Here is a 20051-nt window from a genome sequence, read left to right on the forward strand (position 1 = left end):
CATCTCTCTTTCCTTTCCTTTTCGGCTTCGTTGTGCTGCTTCGTTTGGTTGGATCCCTCGTTCGCTCTTTTGGTTTGCTTCCTTTCTACCTCGAGGATCCGACGTCGCTTCTCGACTTCCTCTCTCCCTTCCTTCTGTCGACACCTTCGTTTTCAAGGAAAGAAGAGGGAGGTCGTCACCGAAGGCGAATCCTGCATTAGTCTTGCGTCTTTGCCTCCCCTGTGCGACTCCTCCCATCTCCGACCTCTGTGTCCTGTCCACGTTCGATCTTCATTCGTTTGCTCCCGCCGACGACAAAGGATAGAAAAGAGGAAAACAAAAAAAGTCACGTCGACTCTCGAAGAATTCCATTTCCAAAAAGTTCTGTCGAGCTCGCTTCCAACCCGGTTTGACAGTCTGGAACTGCTCCTAACAACCCTGACGACGCGTCCATTTTACTTCACCATCCCTCGATCGTCTCCCGCGAATGCGTTAGCTACTAGTCCGGAACATCAGGTTAATTTTTAATGGGTTACTGCTGATGTAAGTGCCCCTCCATCCTTTCGATCCTCGGCCGAAGAGACATTGACCGATACTCCGCGCGGTAGAAGCTCAGTTCTGCGTGTATAGTGGCTATCCAGCATGTCCGGTTATCCACAAGGCCACTACGATGATGGCTACGGCCATCAGGCCGCCCCCCATGGAGACTCCTACTACCAGGATGACCATGGTCAGGCCTATTATGACAATCATGATTACGGCGACGGTTATTATGATAGAGGGTACGTCCGACAAAGCCCCCCGCCCACCGTCTCACAATGAGCAAGTTGTTAACTTCTGGCAGTGGCTACTACGATGGTGGTGCTGGCGCGTATCACGGCGGTGATGCCGGGTACTATGATGCCGGTCACCACGACGAGTACTATGGCGACCAATACTACGACCAAGGCGGCGCCCAAGGCTACGGCAGAAGACGCCGGGGCGATTCTGAAGAGGACTCGGAAACCTTCAGCGATTTCACCATGAGGTCCGAAACCGCTCGTGCCGCCGATATGGACTACTATGGCCGTGGCGATGAACGCTACAACAGCTATGCCGATAGCCAGTATGGCCGCGGCTATGGCTACCGTCCCCCCTCCTCGCAGATCTCTTACGGCGCCAACCGGTCGTCTGGTGCCTCGACCCCCGTCTATGGCATGGACTACGGGAATGCCCTCCCTGCTGGCCAGCGATCCCGTGAGCCCTATCCCGCCTGGCCCTCTGACGGACAGGTTCCCGTCTCCAAGGAAGAGATCGAAGACATCTTCCTAGACTTGGTGAACAAGTTCGGTTTCCAGCGAGACAGCATGCGCAACATGTACGACCATCTCTTGACCCAGCTCGACTCGCGTGCTTCCCGCATGACTCCGAACCAGGCCCTCCTGTCTCTTCATGCGGACTATATCGGCGGTGACAACGCCAACTACCGCCGCTGGTACTTTGCCGCCCATCTCGACCTGGACGATGCCGTCGGATTTGCCAACATGAAGCTCGGAAAGGCCGATCGGAAGACCAGAAAGGCCCGCAAGGCCGCCAAGAAGAAGGCTCAGGAGAACCCCGAGAACGTCGAAGAGACCCTGGAAGCTCTCGAGGGTGACAACAGCCTCGAGGCTGCGGAATACCGGTGGAAGACGAGGATGAACCGCATGTCCCAACACGACCGGGTGCGTCAGGTCGCCCTCTACCTGCTCTGTTGGGGTGAAGCCAACCAGGTCCGGTTCCTGCCGGAGTGTCTCTGCTTCATCTTCAAGTGCGCAGACGACTATTACAACTCGCCCGAGTGCCAGAACCGCGTGGAACCGGTCGAAGAGTTTACTTATCTGAACGAGGTGATTACTCCTCTCTACCAATTCTGCCGTGACCAGGGTTACGAGATCATGGATGGCAAATACGTCCGCCGTGAACGCGACCACAACCAGATCATCGGTTACGATGATATGAACCAACTCTTCTGGTACCCCGAAGGTATCGAACGCATTCAGTTGGAAGACAAGACCCGCCTCGTCGATATCCCGGCGGCCGAGAGATGGACCAAGCTGAAGGAGGTGAACTGGAAGAAGGCGTTCTTCAAGACTTACAAGGAGACGCGTTCCTGGTTCCACATGATTACCAACTTCAACCGTATCTGGGTTATTCACTTGGGTGCCTTCTGGTTCTTCACGGCCTACAACGCTCCCACTCTGTACACCAAGGATTACAAGCAGCAAGTCAACAATAAGCCGCCGGGTGCCTATTACTGGTCGGCGGTCGGCTTTGGTGGTGCCCTTGTCTCATTCATCCAGATTCTGGCCACCCTGGCGGAATGGCTGTATGTCCCGAGACGGTGGGCAGGTGCTCAGCACCTTACCAAGCGGTTAATGTTCCTCCTCGCAGTCTTCGTTGTCAACTTGGCCCCTGGTGTGGTCGTGTTTGGATTTTCCAGCAGCATGAATAAGACGATTCCTCTGGTCATTGGTATTGTCCACTTCTTCATCGCTCTGGCAACCTTCTTCTTCTTCGCCGTCATGCCTCTGGGCGGTTTGTTCGGCAGCTACTTGAAGAAGCATGGTCGTCAATACGTCGCCAGTCAGACTTTCACTGCCAGCTTCCCGCGTCTGGTGGGCAACGATATGTGGATGTCCTACGGTCTCTGGGTCTGTGTCTTTGGTGCCAAGCTGGCCGAATCCTACTTCTTCCTGACTCTGTCCTTCAAAGACCCTATCCGGATTCTGTCTCCCATGAAGATCCGGCAGTGTGCTGGTGTGACCTACATCCCCAACCAGTTGTGTCACGCCCAGCCCCAGATCCTCCTGGGTCTCATGTTCTTCATGGACTTGACACTGTTCTTCCTGGATAGTTACCTGTGGTACATTATCTGTAACACGGTCTTCTCGGTGGCGAGATCTTTCTACCTTGGTGTGTCCATCTGGTCGCCCTGGAGGAATATCTTCTCCCGTCTCCCCAAGCGTATCTACTCCAAGGTCCTTGCCACCACCGACATGGAAATCAAGTATAAGCCCAAAGTCTTGATTTCCCAGGTCTGGAACGCGGTCATTATCTCTATGTACCGTGAGCACCTCCTGGCCATCGACCACGTGCAGAAGCTCCTCTACCATCAGGTCCCGTCCGAGCAGGAAGGAAAGCGTACATTGCGTGCCCCTACCTTCTTCGTTTCCCAGGAAGACCAGTCTTTCAAGACCGAGTTCTTCCCCCCCGGTAGTGAGGCGGAACGTCGTATCTCTTTCTTTGCTCAGTCGCTCTCCACTCCCATGCCTGAACCCCTGCCAGTCGACAACATGCCCACCTTCACTGTCCTGATCCCCCACTACAGCGAAAAGATCCTGCTCTCGCTCCGTGAAATTATTCGCGAAGACGAGCCTTACTCGCGCGTCACTCTGTTGGAGTACCTCAAGCAGCTACACCCGCACGAGTGGGATTGCTTCGTCAAGGACACTAAGATTCTGGCAGATGAAACGTCCCAGTTCAACGGCGAATATGAGAAGAGCGAGAAGGATGTCGCCAAGAGCAAGATCGATGATCTGCCCTTCTACTGCATTGGTTTCAAGTCCGCTGCTCCCGAGTATACCCTCCGTACCAGAATCTGGTCCTCCCTGCGCTCGCAGACTCTGTACCGTACGGTCTCCGGTTTCATGAACTACAGCCGTGCCATCAAGCTTCTGTATCGTGTGGAGAACCCTGAGGTTGTCCAAATGTTCGGTGGGAACTCGGAGAAATTGGAGCGGGAATTGGAGAGAATGGCTCGCCGCAAGTTCAAGATCTGTGTGTCCATGCAACGTTATGCCAAATTCAACAAGGAAGAGCGGGAGAACACCGAGTTCCTCCTGCGCGCCTACCCAGACCTTCAGATTGCCTACCTGGATGAGGAACCCCCTGTCAACGAGGGTGAGGAACCCCGTCTGTACTCTGCTTTGATCGATGGACACTGCGAGCTTCTCGAGAACGGAATGCGCAAGCCCAAGTTCCGGATTCAGCTCTCTGGTAACCCCATCTTGGGTGACGGCAAGTCTGACAACCAGAACCACGCTATCATTTTCTACCGCGGTGAATACATCCAAGTTATCGACGCCAACCAGGACAACTACCTGGAAGAGTGCCTGAAGATCCGCAGCGTCCTGGCTGAGTTCGAGGAACTGACCACGGATAACGTCTCTCCTTACACTCCCGGTATTCCTTCTGACAACACCACTCCCGTTGCCATTCTCGGTGCTCGTGAATACATTTTCTCCGAAAATGTCGGCGTGCTTGGTGACGTTGCTGCCGGTAAAGAACAGACGTTCGGTACTTTGTTTGCTCGTACGCTTGCGCAGATCGGCGGAAAGCTGCATTATGGTCACCCTGATTTCCTCAATGGTATTTTCATGACGACCAGAGGTGGTATCTCCAAAGCGCAGAAGGGTTTGCATCTGAACGAAGATATCTACGCTGGTATGACTGCTCTGTGCCGTGGTGGTCGCATCAAGCACTGCGAGTACTTCCAGTGTGGTAAGGGTCGTGATCTTGGTTTTGGTTCTATTCTGAACTTCACCACCAAGATTGGAACCGGTATGGGTGAGCAGATGCTGTCCAGAGAGTACTATTACCTCGGTACCCAGCTTCCCCTCGATCGCTTCTTGTCGTTCTACTATGCTCACCCTGGATTCCACATCAACAACATGTTCATTATGCTTTCGGTGCAAATGTTCATGATTGTCCTCGTTAACCTGGGTGCCCTGAAGCATGAGACCATCATCTGCCGTTACAACTCGGATCTTCCCATTACTGATCCCCTGCGTCCGACTGGCTGTGCCAACCTGGTGCCGATCGTGGACTGGGTGAACCGCTGTGTCATTTCCATTTTCATCGTGTTCTTCATCTCGTTCGTGCCTCTGGCTGTCCAGGAACTCACGGAAAGAGGTGTGTGGCGTATGGCTACTCGTCTCGCCAAGCACTTTGGCTCTGTCTCCTTCATGTTCGAGGTGTTTGTGTGCCAGATTTACGCCAATGCTGTGCACCAGAACCTTTCATTCGGTGGTGCTCGCTACATCGGTACCGGACGTGGTTTCGCTACCGCTCGCATTCCGTTCGGTGTGTTGTACTCGCGTTTCGCGGGCCCTTCGATCTATGCCGGCGCCCGGTCCCTGATGATGCTTCTGTTCTCGACTTCCACCGTCTGGACCGCGTCGTTGATTTGGTTCTGGGTGTCTCTGCTCGCCTTGTGCATTTCGCCGTTCCTGTTCAACCCCCACCAATTCGCGTGGAATGACTTTTTCATCGACTACAGGGACTATCTCCGTTGGCTCTCGCGTGGTAACTCCCGGTCGCATGCCTCCTCTTGGATCGGGTTCTGCCGTCTGTCCCGTACCCGCATTACTGGTTACAAGCGCAAGCTCCTCGGTGTTCCCTCCGAGAAAGGATCCGGTGATGTTCCCCGGGCTCGCATCACGAACATCTTCTTCAGTGAGATCATTGCCCCTCTGGTGTTTGTCGGTGTCACTCTTGTGCCTTACCTTTATATCAACTCCCGCACTGGTAAGACCAACGACAACAGCAAGGCGTCGAATGCCATCATTCGAATTGCCATTGTTGCCTTTGGTCCGATTGGTATCAATGCCGGTGTGGCAGGCGCTTTCTTCGGTATGGCTTGCTGTATGGGTCCGATTTTCAGCATGTGCTGCAAGAAATTCGGTGCGGTCCTTGCTGCTATCGCACACGCCATCGCCGTCATTGTGCTGCTGGCGATCTTTGAAGTGATGTTCTTCCTTGAGTCCTGGTCTTGGCCCCGGTGTGTCCTCGGAATGATCGCCATGGTTGCGATTCAACGCTTCGTCTACAAGCTCATCATTTCCCTGGCCTTGACTCGTGAATTCAAGCATGACCAGTCGAACATTGCCTGGTGGACTGGCAAGTGGTACAGTATGGGTTGGCATTCGCTGTCTCAGCCGGGTCGTGAGTTCCTGTGCAAGATCACCGAACTGGGATACTTCTCCGCCGACTTCGTTTTGGGTCACCTTATCCTCTTCATTATGCTTCCCGCCCTTTGCGTTCCTTACATGGACAAATTCCATTCGGTCATGCTGTTCTGGCTTCGACCAAGGTACGTTGATTCTTCCGACCAAATCCTCTTCGTCATCAAAGAAACCACTGCTAACGTGCAACCAGCCGTCAAATCCGCCCTCCCATTTATTCTTTGAAGCAATCTAAGCTGCGCAAGAGACGCGTCATTCGCTTCGCCATCCTCTACTTCGCCATGCTTGTCTTGTTCTTGGTTCTTCTCATCGCCCCGCTCATTGCCCGGAACATGAACATCTTGAAGAACTTTAAGAGCTTCCCCATGGACCTCTTGCAGCCGCTTGATGCCGACAACAACGACACCACTACCTACTACACTGGTGCCGGTCTGCCTGCCGGCTTTGTGGCTGAGTCGTCTGCAGCTGCGTCTACTACTTCTTAAGAGACCGGTCCCTCCTTTTTTATTTGAGCCCCCCATTTTTGCCACATTTTTATTCTTCTCGGAACGGAATCATGGAAATGAGCTGTATAAAGTATCCAGCGCCTTGAAATTACTCTTTTTTTCCCGCGTCGTGCCATAAATTTGTGTTGTGCGTTTGATTGAAAAACTTTCTCTTTGTGAGCACAGCTCTGCTGGCCGCAATAATGGATCCAATTTCTGTGAATTGTGTTGCGTCTCCCAAGGTGTAATTGTGTTGCTGTCGTTTATGTATGATCATTAGACTTGCGGATTTGCTGTTTCTTTTGTCCACTCGCACAACATCGATCCTTGACTTCATCTGGACTTGTAAGATGTAAGAGTTTGAGGAGTACTCTCTAAGCCCGTACTGGATGAACGAACATAGTGTGCAGGCACCAAAGTATAAGACCCGACGCAACCTGAGGCACAAAGTCACGTGCGCATCCCGTCCCGGAAATTGCCCAGGCCAGGCCCGGCCAGTCCGTCCGATTCTCTCTTCCCTCGTCCTTCGGACGGTGACTGTGACAGACAGATGCTTTGATATTCATTTCATCATTAATTGATTTCCCTACTTCACCTTCCCCTATCTTTTGTGATCGGCAATTGAAACCCTCTGCGCCTCGAGCGCTGCCTTTACCCATCATGGAAATCCAAGAGACCCAGCGTCTCCTGACGGAGTTCCTCCATGAGCTTGCAAACCTGTTCCACCGCGTTCCTGGCTCTGCTATTTTCCTTCGCTACGTGAAGTCCAGTTACCAAAACGACCCTATTCGGTCAGCGGTCGAGTTATTCCTTTTCTTATTTGCAGTACGCTATCTGCTCGCCCCGAAATATTCGACCAAGCCGGGCGTGGTTCAACTCTCAGAGGATGAGATTGACGATCTCGTGGACGAATGGACGCCGGAGCCTCTTGTGGGCAAACCCACCCCCTTGGAGGAAATGGAGGTTGAGAAGCGGACGGTGATCGTCGGGTAGATTGTCCCCCTGTTCGTCTCGTCTTCTTTCGTCGCATGCTAATGTTTCCCGCTTACGGCAGACCTGTCGGTCCGAAGTCGAAACTCTCCAATGGTCGTACGGTCGTGAATCTTGGCTCCTACAACTTTTACAACTTCAACACGAACGAGTCGCTCAAAGAGAAGGCCATTCAGACGCTCCGGAACTACGGTGTCGGCCCATGCGGCCCTCGTGGTTTCTACGGTACTCAGGATGTGCATATGAAGACGGAGGCGGACGTTGCGTCGTTCCTCGGTACTGCCTCTTGCATCATTTACTCCCAGGCCTTTTCCACGATCTCCAGTGTTATCCCGGCGTTCTCCAAGCGTGGAGATATCATTGTTGCTGATAAGGGCGTCAACTTTGCGATCCGCAAGGGCATCCAGATTTCCCGCAGCATGGTGCGGTGGTACGAGCATAACGACATGGAAGACTTGGACAGGGTCCTGGCCAAGGTGACCAAGGAGCAAGCACGGAAACCGCTCACGAGACGGTTCATCATCACCGAGGGTCTGTTTGAGTCCTACGGTGACATGGTGAATTTGCCTAAGATTGTATGTTTTCTGGTCCGGGTCGTGTTGGGAAACTTACTGACAACGGAATCTAGATTGAACTCAAGCTCAAATACAAATTTCGTCTTATCCTGGATGAGTCGTGGTCGTTTGGCGTTCTCGGACGTACTGGCCGCGGCGTCACCGAGCATCAGAATGTTGATGCTGCGGAAGTGGACATGATTGTGGGCTCGCTGGCCGGCCCATTGGTTGCGGGAGGAGGCTTCTGTGCTGGTTCAGAGGAGATTGTCCACCACCAACGTATTTCGGCCGCCGCGTATACCTTCTCTGCTGCTTTGCCCGCCCTTCTTTCGACCACGGCTAGTGCCACTATCAACCTCCTGCAGAACAGCCCCGAAACGGTATCCCAGCTGCGGGAGCACACCAAAACCATGTGGGCCCAGCTGGATCCTCGGAGCGACTGGATGTACTGCACTAGCGCGCCGGAGAATCCGATCATGATCCTTGCTATCAAGCCCGAGGTGGTTGCCCAGAAGAAGCTCTCCGTGGAAGACCAACAATTCCTCCTTCAGGATGTGGTTGATGAGGTAGGCTTCGTGCGCCTTTTTACTGGTTGGATGGTAGCTAACTGATTATACAGTGCCTTGCGAATGGCGTCCTCATTACCCCGCTGAAGACGCTTCAAGATAACTTTGAGCCGAAACAGATCGTCCCGCCGTCGCTGAAGGTCTGTGTGACGATCGGACTGACGAAGAAAGAGATCGAGAAAGCCGGAACCACCATTCGCCATGCGATTACGAAAGTCCTGAGCAAGAAGAAATAATCCTCCCCAGGGGATTGGTTCACTTATCCTGGGTAATGTCGCCACGACGCTTCAATTTATTCAGTGTCTTATGATTATCCCTTTCTCTTCTTGTGATCATGTAAAACCTTTTCCTCCTGCTGTACATCATAATTTCCCGACTTCATCCAGTGAGCCGCTCCCCGTTCATACATCGGCGGATGAAGATGTGGCGCCATTCCTCTGTTCTCTTCGGCTGCGTTGGCTTGCAGATATTATTAGACTTTTACATTGTCTTAATACAGAATTTCTTTTCGTCCATTGGAATCTGTGGTCTTGTTCTATCTCTGTGGGATTGAGCTGGTTCGAGACAATCGTGCTAAACAGGGATGGATCTAGGGATAGGAGATGTGGCCTTGATGCCCTCAAAACACAACAAGGACGTGTATTGACGATCGTCTTGTTTAATATAAACATGAACACATAAGTGCACAGCCTGCTCATGCTTCTTGGTGGGAAACACTGATCAATTCACTGCTATAGGGGTGGTCGGTTACTCAATAGCCATACATTCTCAAGCGTGAATAGAGACACGTCTCGAGTATGAGATCGGACATTCCACGATCTACTGAACTGATTCACTGCATTCTTTACAACGGCTTAAAAAGGGCAAAATTCTCTCTCGCCCTGTGAATCAGGAACATTCCCCTTCACAGACCTGGCTGGACCAGTCAGTTGAAGTGTTCAATCTGGTATATAACGGTCCCTCCAGCGAGTCTGGCTGGGATCTTCAACCCGCCTTCTTCTTTCTCCCGATCTCTGATAACCCTATATCGTCCTCGTTGCGCATACAACTCTACCGGCAAACAGTCCCTCGCAGTAGGTTCAAGACAGCATGAAGTGGTTAATCCACATCCTTGCTGTGCTGCTGCTCAGCTTCTACGCATGCGCCCTTCCCTATGGTATGCCAACGGCTCCTCAGTCATACTTCCGTGTTCAATCATTAATATCATATAGAAAGTGGACAGGTTGTGGGCAGACATGACCCTGACACGCGCAACGGGATCGTTGCGGTGAACGATGACAACATTGCCAACATCAACGTTGACCAGACTGCGACTACCAACGCCGGAGTAAGTATTTGCTGTCTGTCAGATGGATCATCTTTGACAATTCATATCAGACCCCAACAAGGCGACAAGCGTCCCACCTGATTCATGAGCAAGCCAGCGCAGATTCAGCAATTCTGTAACTCCCCTTACAACAACGACGGCACCTGCAGGACCCAAGGACAAGTCAACAGCGACCTGGACCAGCTACAACCCCTATAGCTTCGTGCGCATCTACGGCGTGGACTGCGACCCAGGCGCAGAAGGTCGTGAGCGCCGCCCGCCAACGCGGTCTGCGCGTGATGGCCGGCGTCTTCGACCTGAAGAACTTCCCCGCCAGCCTGCAACCGATCATCGACGCCGCCCACGGCGACTGGTCCACCTTCCATAGCATCAGCGTGGGCAACGAGCTCGTCAACCGCGGCCACGCCACGCCCGCCCAGGTCGTCGACGCCGTGCACACCGCGCGGCGCCGCCTCCGTGCCGCCGGCTACCCAGGCCCCGTCGTCACTGTCGACACCTTCGACCGCCTCATCGACCACCCGGAGCTCTGCCACGCCTCCGACTACTGCGCCGCTAACTGCCACACCTTCTTCGACCCCACCCAGCCCGCCGACAACGCCGGCACCTACGTCCGCGCCCAGGCCCAGCGCGTCTCTGCCGCCGTCGGCGGCAAGCGCACCGTCATCACAGAGACCGGCTGGCCGCACCACGGCCGTCCCAATGGTCAGGCCGTGCCGTCCGCTGCGAACCAGAACCACGCACTGACCGGGATATCGCGCGCGTTCCACCATCGCCCGGACGACCTCGTCATGTTCTCGGCGTTTGATGATATGTGGAAAAAGGATAGCGCGGATACCTTTGACGCGGAAAAGTTCTGGGGCATTCATCACCGGAGTTGATCATTCTGTTGCATTGCTGTGCTTTGCGACAGTTTTACTCTTCCTTGTCTTGTATTTTTACTTTCGTCTGTATCGTTGCCTTCTGAGCGGCTCAGAGAGCCGGATTGCTTCCATGACGATGTCTGGTATGGCGGGTGTCGTGCTGGCCGCGGCGCGTTGCGCTGGACGTTGGACTGGAGGCGGTTTCGCTCGATGGGCTTGCCAGGGGTCTGAGTGAGACGGTCGTTTCGCTTATCGTCGTCACTCATAGTCACCTTCGGGTCATGTACTTATGCATCTTCAAAAATACATACTTGATTCTTCTACGTTTGACTCTTCATGGTTGGATTCTAGCTGCCACGTAGGGCGCTGTCAATAGTTGGCCTCGTCGTTTAAAACGCCATATAGACCGTGACTTTCAACGGTCACTCTGCATTCGATGCTCGAACCGCTATTATGCTAAATCACACATATTCTTCTAATGCTAACCGCTATGTAACACTACCAAATTACCCAATAGATGTCAAACAGAAACTAAAATCCAACGCCGCGATGCGAAGAACCCAACAAACGCAGGGATGTACAGGCCCGCTCAATGCAGCGACACATTCTGCACTGCCTCCTCCACGCTCACCGTCGCCCCGTCGAGTTTCTCCCCCGGCCCGACGGAGGTCTCCGCGCTCTTATCGCCCGAGTCGCTCTGCACATGTCGTCCGCGCCCGGCGCGACGCGTCCGCGGCGGTTCCGGCGGCTGGCTTGGTTTTCCTGACGCAGGCGAGCCCTGTTGCGGGGGATGCGCGCGGGACGGGCTTGAGACGGGCGTGCAGTGGCTAGAGATGTGGTGCGGTTGCACGGCGGGATGGGTGGATCGGCGCGGCGGGGGCACGGCAGGCGGGGGGTTGGATGCGGAGCGGCGGGCGTGGGCGGGAACCGGTGGGGGAGCCAGACCGGATGTTGTGGTGGAGTTGCGACGGTCGACGTGCTGTTGGTGCTGCTGGAGGACGCTGTCGGGGGTTGATACTGGGGCGATCACGGGGCTGCCAAGGGCGGAGGCCGAGACGGGTGTCTCGGTGGGCGTGATCTCGTCGTCAGGATGGGTGCGTCTCCCGCGCCAGCGTCGAGTTTTCGGGGGAAGGGGCTTGATCTTTGGTTTGGGTTTTGTGGGACTGGTCGGGCGGAGGTGGTCGGTGTTGGTGCGGCTGGGGGTGATGACGCCGGGCTTCTCGTGCTGCGTTGCGACCTCCTGCACGCTGCTAAGACTGGATGTGGACGTTCGTTCGAGGTGCATTCCTAGCCGCTGGGCTTGGCTGAGGTTGCGGTGGGCATCGAGCTTCGGGTGGTGCTCGTCCAGTCTGGTGGGTGAGGTGGTTTCGGGAGAACTGCCGTCGGTGCTTGGGGAAGAGAGCGTCTGCGAGGTGTCAAGCGGCGTGGTTGTGGCGGTGTCCACGTCGGGGGATTGTTCTTCGGGTGGATCGCGCATCCAGTCCACCGTTGTACAGCGGAGGACGAGTCGCCGGGTGGTCTCGTCGACGTCGTCGAAATGCACGATGACCTTCTCGTGATCCGCGTCGCCGTTGGAGAGCCGGCCCCGAACGAGGAGGTTGAGCATCCGCTTCAGCTCTTCGCGTTTGTAATGCGGGGGCATCTTCAGCTGCGTGTGCGCCAGCAGCGGATATAGAACGCGAAGGTAGGTGTGCCGCAGAGCGGACGCCTCCTCGGGCAAGTCGAGGAGGTTCCGGATCAGGATGTCGACGAGGACATGGAGGTCATTTGTGTAGAAGTATTCGTATGTGCGAGGGGTGGTGAAGATGAGATAGAGGAGCTTGAGGGTGAGCAGCTGGAGGGAGGTTTCCGCTGCCGACAAGTCAGACCCAGTCCGGCGATCGACGACGGAGAATGCCTACCTTCTCGATTAATCAGAAGAATTATATTCTCACCAAATGTCTTGTACAAATTGCCGTGCATTGACAGTATCTTGATGACCTTGTTGGTCAAGACATTCGAAGACGAGCCGTCATCCACCGGGTCGTGGGCAGATATCATGTACTGCTCATTCAGGACCAGCTACCGTGGATCAGCAATGATCAACAACCGGAAGCATCTCATTTCCGAGTAAACTCACCAGCACGCGAATGACCGGATAATGGTAGGGGTCATTCACATCGTACGAGAGGTCCTCGATAATATCGAACAGACTCTTGATAAAGTCGTCGTCGACAAGCACTGCCATCTCACCGTTAACCACCATATCACACAGAGCCTGTAGGAACCACCCACCCAGATCCTCAATCTTGATCCGCTGAATCCTCGACATCTCATACATCAGATCCATCAGCAGACGATGAAGTCCGGCTTCATCGTCACCCCTCTTCTTATTCTGAACCTGCAAGAGCTCCAACAGCCGCGGAAACGAGCCCTCTTCATTCATCACACGGAGCACGGCCTCATTCCGTCGACCGTCGAAGATGAGGAAAGATGCAATGACGGCGAGCGTATCCGGCTCATCTTCCTGTACAGTGGTCGTCAGAAGGCCCAAGATCGAGTACCGAAAAGAGACACGCGCACCTGCAACAACCCGTAGATCATCTGTCTCCGCACATAGTCGGCATGGTCCGCAAACACAGTCGACGAAAGTAGTTTGTACGAGCATCGGGAGACTGCCAACTCCGACTGGAGATATTCATCTGTAGTCACGCGCGCAGCCGTCAGCCTTATGTTCCATAGTCCCACGCAACCAGATCCTTCTCCACCGGTCCATGCAGACAGAATAATCGCACCTTTGTACTTGGTAGCGAGATTCAAATAAGACCGCAGTGCATTGTCGATAAGGTCTTCGGAGGAGCAAGGGGCGGAGACAATTTCTTGGAGCTCTGCGCAACGAACAGCGTTAGCTAGATAGCACGAGAACAAGGAATGCGCTGCGAAGATCGAGTTCCAACACAAGCCACGCGACAGTACACTCGAATCAAGAAGGGAACGCGGAGAGCAAAAAGCAAGGCACTGACCGTCCCAGAACTGTTGCTCATTCTCCAAGGAGACCTCAGACTCCATTTCCCACAGCTCGAGCGTCGTCGTCGTCGGGCCTGTCGTGTCTCTGCACTCATCCCGTCTTGCGCCCGTCACGAAACGAGGGAGGGGATGTCTCTCCGTGGGGGGAGAGGGAGGGTGGGATGATGTGGTTTCTGAACGGAGGTTGCCAGAGCGAGCGATCAAGAATGTGACCAAGTTTGGATGATGTGGGCGGGGAGATCCACTCTTACGTAGTCGACGGAGAACCTCTCCTTCGGACTATACATGTACAAGTACAACTATTGACAACTATCGAGTGCAGTCCCATCTTCTCTACGACACTCCATTATTTCGCCATCAAAAATATCTATTATCATCGAATCGACGAATGTCAATCACTATACATGCGCATGTACTGAATCTGGTATCGTACGCGGACAAAAGCAACGTATAAACAAAGTGATCATGAACCCCACCGCCAATGCAAAGTCGGGCCAAAGGAAAAGGACAGCATTATAGGTATCAATAGCCCGGACGCTTCAGGGGATGCGCTTCCGTGTTTCTGTGAGGAGTCATTAGTATCATCCAACCGAGCACGGATCATCCATCACTTACAGGACATATTCGTCCAGGCTGACCAAACTCGGGTCGCTGAACAGCAGATAGAAGTACTTCAGTGTCTCGCCCAGCCAGAACGACTCCATCTCGTCCTTCATCTCTGGGTGGTCCACCGTCACATCGTCAATCGCCGAGTTGGCGAATTCCGTGCGCGTGTACTTGGAGATTGCCTTGAACATCTTCCACCCCTTCTCCCGCCAGTACTCATCGCCAGTCATGCGGTACATGATGAACACCGACTCGATGGCCTCTGGCCGCAAGATGTACTTGCGCGACGGGATGTTGACCACCCCCGGTGGGAGATGTTCCTTCTGGATGCGCCCGATCACATACTCCTCGTGCGACGTGTCTGAGACGGAGCGCTTGTCATCGTTGTCGGAGCCGCTCTTGGCTCCATTATCTTGCGATTCATCGTTTGACGTCGCAATCACATGCCACTCCCGCTTGCCATGAATCGAGTTGCCGCTCTTCGGCTCCTGCGGCTCTCGCTGCTTCTGCGCCTTGAGCTCGTTGACCCGCGCGTTGCGCTCTTCCGCGTGGGGGTCCAGAGCCAACCAGTATTTGGTCTCGTTCCACTCGCACGACTCGCCATTCGCACACGGAAGGAGCCGGAACTGCTCGGGCATGATCCCCGTCTTCGTGGATTCGTATGCCCACACACAGCCATCGGTCAACTTGGCCGCGAGATCCATGTCTTGCTCAATCCCGAAAAGCTTGGCTCCCATCGCAACCATTCCACCGGCGAAGCAGCCAAGATGCGTACCTTCGTATGTATATGTCGTACGCTCAGCCGGTTCGGCTTGTCGACTCGAGACCTTGGCAGAGGCCAAGAAACGGATGTCTCGGCCGCCTTTGACCATCGGTTGGTAGACGAACTGCTCGCGGATGACATTCATGGCTCGCTCGTACATGGTGTGGTATTGTTCGTTGAGACCACCGAGAAGCATGTACTCCTTGGGCAGATACTCATAGGTGGAGTCGGCGAGAGCCGCCAAGCTGAACTTTTGGTAAAGTGCAAGCTGACTGTTCAATCCTCCCGTACAACTCTTCTCCACGGCGGATTGCTGTTCATACTGGTCCACGCTGGACTTGTCTGTAGAAACCTGGTCATAGTTGGCCGGCTGCGCATCCTCGTGAAGCCCATCCGCCGACCGTCGCTGGAGAAAGTCTTCGTAACTCTTCGCATCCGTGGGAAGAGGCTTGGCACTCTGGCTCGTCTGAGGCTTCTGAACCGGGGTGGGCACGCTAGACGACGGTAATGCGCGCTCGAACTCGTTGGTTAGCTGTGGCCGAGGGTTCCTGCACCCGGACGCATCAAGCTTCGTGGGCCACATGCCGGGGATCACCGTTTCGCCCTGAAAGGCCTCGAGTTCGTTTGTGATCCGCGCGATAGCATCGTAGTACTTGTCCTCCTTGGTCAACTGCGCCAGGCGAGTGAATTCAACCGATAGGGAGCCCAGTTCGGCGAGGACCGCGTCGGTGTCGGCTCGATGCGGTTGAGAAGTGTAGGCCGGAGTCCAGCGATAGAAGAGCGTCGGCATGCGGTTTGGAGTGTCAAAAGCACCGATCAGGATATCGGCCAGCTCGATGGCCTTTTCCAGGAGCACTTCATACTTGTGGCCGGAGACATCATACGCGCCTAGCAACCCACCCAGGTAGCGAATGGTGGTTTCGAAGACGGGGATGTCTCGGCGCTTGCTGGTAGTGAAATCGATCTTTTTCACCTGGTCGACAGCAATGGCGAACTCCTCCTTCAGATCCATAATCCAGAGCGTGTCTAGGGCATCCACCAAGGTGGCACCCCAGCCCATGAACGGGTCCCGATAGCCCCCGCGCAGAGGCTTGATCTCATCGTGACCCATAGCCGAGGCTTTGTATCCGTTCCAGGCGTGTTCGAATTCCGCCCTGATGGTCTCCAGTCGATCCATGCGGCTCATCTTATCGGAGGAGGACTCGTCTTTGAAACTCGCCTGTAGCTTGGGCAGATCCTTGGGCTGACCCGTCGGGAGCTTGATGATCTCTTCTGGAGCCAGCGGAAAATGCTCCGCTGGCTTCTCCCAGTGCGGTTGCGGGCCATGGAAATCGCCCGCGCCGATGTCTAGTCTTCCGTGTCCAGGGGAGGTTAGTTTTGACTCGTCCTCTTTTGACTGAGAGCCATGCGATGAGGAGGAAGAGGAAGAGGAAGACTTCTCGGAGGACTGTTCGGAGGAGCCCTCGTTCGAGGAATCGGACTGTTCGGATGAGGTGGAGTCGGCGGTCGTTGTGTCCTGAGGGTCCGGAGCATCATGGGCGTCACTTGAAGCTTCCGAGGCCTTGGATTCTTGGGATTCTGGCGAAAAACCGTGGGGAGACTCTGGGGCGATGGGGTTGTTGTTCTCCGGGGTGGGCGGCGACGGCGGGGGAGGATTGTGGTGATCGGCCAGCGGAGGAATTCCAAACGTCAAGGCCGATCCATCACGATGTCGGGCGAACTGTAGCAGAGCCAAAAGGAAGACGGCGGCGAAGACCAGTAGGACTCGATACCGTCGGGCGCGAAACATGGTCGGCCAGTAAACAACGGGATCGCTGTGACACGGTACGAGAGAAGAAGAAAGTTTGAAGATTGAATGGAACGGCGGGATGAAATGCAGTCTATCAAATGAAAAGGGGGGTGATAAATTAACGAGCGAGAGGTCAAGAAAGAAACGAAAGAAAAGGGAACGAAAGGAATAAACGAGAGAGGTGGTGGATCACGAGACAGGAAAAAGAGAGCGAGAGAGCGAGAGACAGAGCCTAATGCTGGTGATCTGTACAGTAAGGAAGCGAAGGGAAAGCGAAGAAAGAGGGCAAGGACGAGATCACGTCAACATCCTTCTGAGAACGGAATCGCCCGAGTCGACAGTAATGCGGACAGGACGGAGTAGGAGGTAGTGTTCCTCTTTGGGTCAGGAGAAGAAGAAAGAAGAAGCAGGAGAAGGATAAAATGAATAAAATGAGCCTGCAGCTAAATGCAGAGAAGGATTCGGTCGTCTTCTGATTTGTTCCTGGCCCAGAAACGACCGGATGCAGCCAAGAGCCGCGACCGTGGAGCCCTAGTGGGTTAATTTCATACAAAGTACATTCACCATCCGGATGATTGCGACTACAGTATGCACAGAGTACCCATAGATAGTATTGCATATCATGCCAGATAATATCATATCATATCATATCATGTTTCAGTCAACCCTCCTTGCATGGCCATGCTTGGCTGCAACGGTAGAATGTCCCGCGGTCCCTCTATAGAAAGTACTGTACCTTACTTCCACCACACCACCACACCCGATGCGCCTCTTCCTTTTCCCGGTTGAGCCCGGTGGGACATTAGCCGGTCTCTAAATTCTCTTTTCTTCCCTGAGCGAGCTACCTCAAAATGCTGTTACAGTAGTATACTCTGTATGCAGCAGGTAAACAAACATCGGGTACAATATCCCCGGATCAGCAACCGAGGGATCAGCGGTCGGTGCGAGCCTGTGAGGTTCCAGACTTTCACCAGATCCGGGCGATGTTTTCGACCCATCCAGTCGGTCCAACCGACTACGAGGGCACTTGCGGTCCTCCGTTCATCTCAACAGTTAAAAAGTCTCACTCGACCTGAACGAGTCTATTCAGGAGACACCAGAGTCCCATTGAAGAGGTTGGAAGATATTAATGTTATGTTTTTTATTGCTTGTTATTAAAATTTTTTGGGTCGCTTCAGCCCGGTGCTATTTTTATCGTGCGCGGGATGACATAAGCGCTGTTCCCGGCCTCCCACTGGTCCATTTGCGGAGATTACGCCGCCCAACTGAAATGAAGTACCGTGGGCCAGGCCGTCTTACCCACCGGTCCAGATGATAAGATCCATTCATCGCTTCATCGGACGATGTTTCTATTTCATAGTAATAAACAACACTGCTAAATCCCAACCGTCGTCCGCCCGCGGTTGTCCTTGCTCACCCGCTGGAATTGCTGGATTAGGCCCAACACGCCTGCACCCCCAGCAATCGCATCCACGTTCTCTCCCTCCTCGCCCCCGTCCTCGTCCCCGAGATTCATCCGCCAGGACTCGCCCAAGTTGCTGTCGCTGGTGCCGATCCCTCCCCCGCTAGACCCCGTCGCCATCACATGCGGGGATCGCTTGGCCGCCGCGCCGCGAGTCTCTGTTGACGGGGATTCACCATCGTCCTCGATCGGATCCGACAGCGGTCGGGACAGGCGAGAGGCTCGGGTCCGGGGGTACAAAGGCGCGCGATTCACCGATCGGAAGCCCGATGCAGACGGCTGATGGTGCGGATCCAGGAGCATGGACGGCGCGGGGGAGGCATACTCCCCGCCACCAGCGGCTCCGCCAAATCGAGGTCCCAGAGTGGACATCCGGTCACCAATGTTGCCCATCTCCACGGCGGAGGGTGATCCCAGTGTTGGGAAGGCCGGCGGCGGGTGGAACGGTCGCTTGTTGTGGGGTGGCTGCCCAGGCCGATTGTTGGTCCCGTAGTTATCCAAAAACCCGTAGTATGATGCCAGCATCTTCCCATCCTTGGTGGAGAAGTAGTCTGCCCGTGGGTCCTGCCGAGCGGGATCCCGGCGTCCAGCGTCTCCTTGCGAGATGACGTTGGTGCCTTTTTTGAAATCAAACACGGCAAAGGAGCAAAGATAACCCATGCCGTCCACGTGCACCGTGAACTCGCGGAAGAAGTCAATGAGCCGGTCGCTGCATTTCGGCAGACTGAACCAGAGGATGAACGGGGTGAAGATCATGCTCAATATCTCCTCCAGGAAGATCACAATCTTCATCTGATAGAGCATGGCAAAGTCCGTCCGGACATCATCACTGTGCAACCGCCCTTTCCAATGACTGGGACAGTAGTGGGTGAAGTTGATCACCTCCAGGAGGGCGTATTCCGGGTCAAAAACCGTGGTCTCTTCTGGCACCATTCCCCGCGCAACCGCCCAAACAGAGCCGAAAACACCGAGGTAGAAGAGGACGGTGCGGTCGTGCGTGATCTCAAACCCTAGGAATAGCTCGGGATCGATAATGGACGCCAGCGCCAACACGGACACCACAGCCCCAGAGACAAACGCCACAAAGCCAGCGACCTGCACAGTCTTATCTTTGGGGAATTGATCTATATATCGACTGGCGAAAGGGTAGGACATGTTGATGCGCCGCTCGAATAGATGCCAGAGCTCGTTAAATTCGCGAAATTTCCATTCGGCCAGAGGCGTGTACTGGCGAGAACCGATCTGAGCGGGGGTGTTCTTGTACTCGTTAAAATAACGGAAAAAGTAATGCATCAGGAAATAGACGACAATGAACGGGGCTATAAAAATATTCATCACCCCGGCAAAGATGAACCTTCGTCGCAGGCCTTCGCTCAGGGCTTTCCGATGTGTGTCTTTCAGGAAGAGCGTCCTCACTTGGCCCTGGTCGTTGAAGACATAATCCATGATGCAAAGATTGATGCTCCACTCGAGGGTTCGCGAGAAGAGCTGCCTGTTTCGGAGAAAAGGGACAGGGAGTGTTAGATCTAAGATGTCTTTGTTCACTAGCGCAATCAGATAATTCTCCTTGCGCATTAATCGATTCGCAATGTCGTGGGCGTCCATCCGTTGTTTGGACTGACTCCCCATGAACCTGCGGTGTTTCGCAGAGACTGCGCCTGCGGTCGCCGGATTGCATCT

General features: G+C 54.3%; 6 protein-coding genes across 6 annotated transcripts in view; 3 read left to right on the forward strand and 3 right to left on the reverse strand.

The window, feature by feature from the left end:
• Nucleotides 1-621: 621 nt before the first annotated feature.
• Nucleotides 622-6448, forward strand: ATEG_03278 (1,3-beta-glucan synthase component GLS2; the record flags this gene model as incomplete). The annotated part of the gene is made up of 3 exons (XM_001212456.1): nt 622-761; nt 824-6091; nt 6157-6448. The coding sequence occupies 3 exons, from the start codon at nt 622-624 to the stop codon at nt 6446-6448; spliced, it is 5700 nt and encodes a 1899-aa protein (XP_001212456.1).
• Nucleotides 6449-7108: 660 nt separating this feature from the next.
• lcbA (serine C-palmitoyltransferase subunit lcbA) lies at nt 7109-8794 on the forward strand (the record flags this gene model as incomplete). Its single annotated transcript, XM_001212457.1, has 4 exons — nt 7109-7437; nt 7503-8013; nt 8067-8558; nt 8612-8794. The coding sequence occupies 4 exons, from the start codon at nt 7109-7111 to the stop codon at nt 8792-8794; spliced, it is 1515 nt and encodes a 504-aa protein (XP_001212457.1).
• Nucleotides 8795-9647: 853 nt separating this feature from the next.
• On the forward strand, nt 9648-10763 carry scw4 (putative cell wall glucanase (Scw4); the record flags this gene model as incomplete). Its single annotated transcript, XM_001212458.1, has 3 exons — nt 9648-9714; nt 9770-9885; nt 10035-10763. The coding sequence occupies 3 exons, from the start codon at nt 9648-9650 to the stop codon at nt 10761-10763; spliced, it is 912 nt and encodes a 303-aa protein (XP_001212458.1).
• A 571-nt stretch (nt 10764-11334) lies between these two features.
• Nucleotides 11335-13793, reverse strand: ATEG_03281 (uncharacterized protein; the record flags this gene model as incomplete). Its single annotated transcript, XM_001212459.1, has 5 exons — nt 11335-12596; nt 12647-12806; nt 12865-13251; nt 13308-13612; nt 13748-13793. The coding sequence occupies 5 exons, from the start codon at nt 13791-13793 to the stop codon at nt 11335-11337; spliced, it is 2160 nt and encodes a 719-aa protein (XP_001212459.1).
• Nucleotides 13794-14362: 569 nt separating this feature from the next.
• Nucleotides 14363-16909, reverse strand: ATEG_03282 (class I alpha-mannosidase 1A; the record flags this gene model as incomplete). Its single annotated transcript, XM_001212460.1, has 1 exon — nt 14363-16909. The coding sequence occupies one exon, from the start codon at nt 16907-16909 to the stop codon at nt 14363-14365; it is 2547 nt and encodes an 848-aa protein (XP_001212460.1).
• Nucleotides 16910-18234: 1325 nt separating this feature from the next.
• atgI (autophagy protein ATG9) overlaps nt 18235-20051 on the reverse strand; it is a gene marked incomplete at both ends in the record, with an annotated part of 2893 nt that continues 1076 nt past the window's right edge. Inside the window, 2 exons of the mRNA XM_001212461.1 lie at nt 18235-18258; nt 18327-20004. Coding sequence (XP_001212461.1) covers nt 18235-18258; nt 18327-20004 — 1702 coding nt within the window. The remainder of the gene's footprint in view (nt 18259-18326; nt 20005-20051) is intronic.

This window comes from Aspergillus terreus, genomic scaffold (genome assembly GCF_000149615.1).
Source record: "Aspergillus terreus NIH2624 scaffold_4 genomic scaffold, whole genome shotgun sequence".
NCBI lineage: Eukaryota > Fungi > Ascomycota > Eurotiomycetes > Eurotiales > Aspergillaceae > Aspergillus > Aspergillus terreus.